This window comes from Myotis brandtii, unplaced genomic scaffold (genome assembly GCF_000412655.1).
Source record: "Myotis brandtii unplaced genomic scaffold, ASM41265v1 scaffold915, whole genome shotgun sequence".
NCBI classification, from domain to species: Eukaryota; Metazoa; Chordata; class Mammalia; order Chiroptera; family Vespertilionidae; genus Myotis; species Myotis brandtii.
This window is the reverse complement of record NW_005371769.1, coordinates 2916644-2919995: the sequence shown is the minus strand read 5'-3', so window position 1 is coordinate 2919995 and position 3352 is coordinate 2916644. Positions and strand designations below refer to the sequence as shown.

At 39.2% G+C, this 3352-nt stretch overlaps 1 protein-coding gene across 1 annotated transcript in view; it reads right to left on the bottom strand.

The window, feature by feature from the left end:
• Positions 1–3352, bottom strand: part of LOC102241128 (synaptonemal complex protein 2) — a 45479-nt gene that overhangs the window by 19924 nt on the left and 22203 nt on the right. The window contains 2 exon segments of the mRNA XM_014532779.1: positions 1529–1699; positions 2423–2460. Coding sequence (XP_014388265.1) covers positions 1529–1699; positions 2423–2460 — 209 coding nt within the window.

The following is a 3352-nucleotide window of genomic DNA, read 5'->3' as shown; positions in this document are numbered from 1 at the left end:
AAAAAAAGAGGGATCTCTTACCCTTTGGGACAGCATGGATGAACCTGGAGAATATTATGCTAATTGAAATAAGCCAGTCAGAGAAAGACAAGTATCACATGATCTCACTTATTTGTGGAATCTAATGAACAAAATGAATTGATCAACAAAATAGGACCTGAGGCATGGAGACATGGAACAGACTGACATACCTTGATGTGGGGTTGGGGAGATGAGAAGAGATAAACCAAAGAACTTATATAGTTATATGTATAGCCCATGGACATGGGCATAGGGTAGTGAAGACCTGGGGCATGGGTAGGGGCTGAGAGGAAGGCGGGGGGAAGGGGAAACATCTCTAATACTATCAACAATAAAAAATACATATTAAAGATAATAATAGTACTAGTCACCTATAGTACTTATGGGATTTTAAGAAGTCAAATTTACAAAGTACATATAGATGTTCCTCAATTTACAGTGGGGTATGTCCCCATAAACCCACTATAAGTTGAAAATATGGTTGTAAAAAATGCACTTACTACATCTAACTACTGAACTTCATTAGTCTCATCTACTTAACTGTGCTCAGAACACATTATACAAAAAAACCATGGCAACACAGTGCACTTCAGTGTTGTTTGTTGACCCTGGCAATGGTGTGCCTGACTGGGAGCTGTGGCTTGCTGCCCCTGGCCACAAATTGCTAGTCTGGGCAAAGATAAAACTTCAAAACCTGAAGAATGGTTTCTACTAGTTTCACACCAGTGTAAAGTAAAAAATTATAAGTTGAACCATTGTAAGTTGAGGACTTTCTGCACTTAAAATAGTACCTGGCACATTATAAACAACATTTTTAAAAATATATATTTTTATTGATTTCAGAGAGGAAAGGAGAGGGAGAGACAGAAACATCAATGATGAGAGAGAATAATTGATTGGCTATCTCCTGAACGCCCCCCATTGGGGACTGAGCCCACAACCCGGGCATGTGCCCTTGACTGGAATCAAACCCGGGACCCTTTAGTCCTCAAGCCGACGTTCTATCCACTGAGCCAAACCGGCCAGGGCTAAACACCATTTTTTAAAACTTCATTTAAAAGCTTTCAAGCACAAGTGAGTAGGAATGGCTGTGACATTATGAGATTTAAGGAAGAAGTCAGGGATGGACAGAGAGAAAATAGTGTATGAGAAGAACCTCAGATCCAGTAGTTTTACTTTCAATCAAGAGAAAGATCTATAGTTTCCTATCAGTCTGTACTTTCTTGAAGCATTTTGGAAAGATCAATTACTTCTCTAATTCAAGGAGAAGTACAAATTCTTAAAGTTACAATTCTACTAGAGTAAAACATCTGTTTTGTAACACTAATGACAACTTATTACAAACATTATATTGCCTAAGGATCAATTTTTAGAATTATATGTTTTCTCATATAGAGGATTAAATCTTAAAAAGAAGTGAACAGATACATTAGACATTTAAAAAAATTCTATATTTAATATTTTAAAAGGCTTTTAGAAATTATTAATCTAAATTGTTTCTATTTACCTTTACTAGCAATTTCTCTTTCAATGAGTGTGAAACTTCTTGTTCACATTCTGATTCTGAATTTGAGAGATCTTTATAATTTTTTTTTGTGTTTGCTGCTCTTCGTGGAAGTCTGGTTCTCCCATCTAGAATGGTTTCATCTACCTTTTTGGTAATATTCTTCTTGGGTGTCTTGGGGAGAAAAATTCCTGAATATTATATCAATATTTGAGTTACAAGAAGCACAAGTTATTTGCTATAATATATTTCTAGAAATAAAAGAGATTTCAGATTAATATTTTTAAAAAGACAGGAGAATTTTACAAAAAAGACTGGAATACACCAGAGTATTACTTAGTGATAAAAAACCTAGAGAATATCATGTTAACTAAAGTAATTCAGAGAAAAACAAATACTGTATAATTTCAATTACATGTAGAATCTCAAAAACAAAACAGAAATCAACGCATAGATACAGAGCAAACTGATGGCTGCCAAAGCGGGAGGGGGTAAGGAAGGACAAAGGGGATAAAGATTAAGAAGCACAAACTTCCAGTTATATATTTTAAAAAGACTGGATTTTACATTTCCATTCCAAATATCTTCTCTATTGCCTTTTTATCACTGTCATTAAAGGTTTGAAAGGCCTGATTTATATTACCTAACTTAAGTAAAAAAGAGAGAGAAAAAAAGAGATGTCAAAAATACCTTTCACCACAGAATAAAATAGACCTAAAACAGGCTAACATGTTTAAAAAGGCAGAAGGTAGGAAGTAAGGGTGCAAAGACTGACACAATTATGAGAAACAAGTGACTGATAAGGATAAAATTATGTGATGACACATGAATTTTTTTTCATGATAAAGAGAAAAATGATTTTAAAGGGATGTTTGAACACAAACTTGCAAGTTTTACCATTTTAGATCTTGGTTGTTCCCTTTCCAAAGATGGTCCTGCAATTCAAGAAAATAAGGTTAAATTTTTCAAATGGTTAAAAACTGGCATTTCCCTTCTCCTTTATATTATAAAACTTTTTAAACATACTAGAGAATATGTAACTTAAGTTATAAAGTTAACATCCATGATGCTACTATTCAGTTTAGGAACTACAGTGGAACCTCGATTCTCAAATTTAATGCATTCCAGAAGGCTGTTCGAGAAGCACTGAATCATTTGTTCAAACACTGAATCATTTTTTCCCATTAGAAATAAGGTAAATTGAATTAATCTGTTCCAGACCCCCAAATGATTCCATTTTATTTAACCCTAGAGGCCCAGTGCACAAAATTCATGCATGGGTGGGGTCCATAGGCCTGGCCAGTGATCAGGTCCAATTGGGGCCAGGCCGATCAGGGCCCGATGGTTGCCGGGCGGGGTGTGGAAGGAACAGACACCGGACGCGGCCACTGCCGTCATCATTGGCAGCCCGCCACCGTGTAGTACCCCACCTCCCCCCCCTCCTCCTTTCCTCACTGCTGCGCCACCACCACAGCGGGCGGGTGGCATGCTGATCGGGGCCTGCTGGCCAGAAGGAGGGATGAGGCATGGGAGGTTGGCTGCCGGCCCCGAGGAGGGAGCCAGCCCTTAGCCCACCTGGGAAAGGGGCCATGTCTACCGCTACCCATCCCCAATTCTCCTTTCCAACCCTGGGAGCCGGCCCTAATCGAGTGATCAGGGCCTGCCGGCTGGTGGGGGGGGACCCCAGGAGGTTGGCCGGCTGGGGGTGGTTGGCTGTGGGAGCGCACTGAACACCAGGAGTCTGCTCCTGCATTGAGCATCTGCCCCTGGTGGTCAGTGTGCGTCATAGCAACCGGTCGTTCCAGTTGCTTAGGCTTTTATATATAT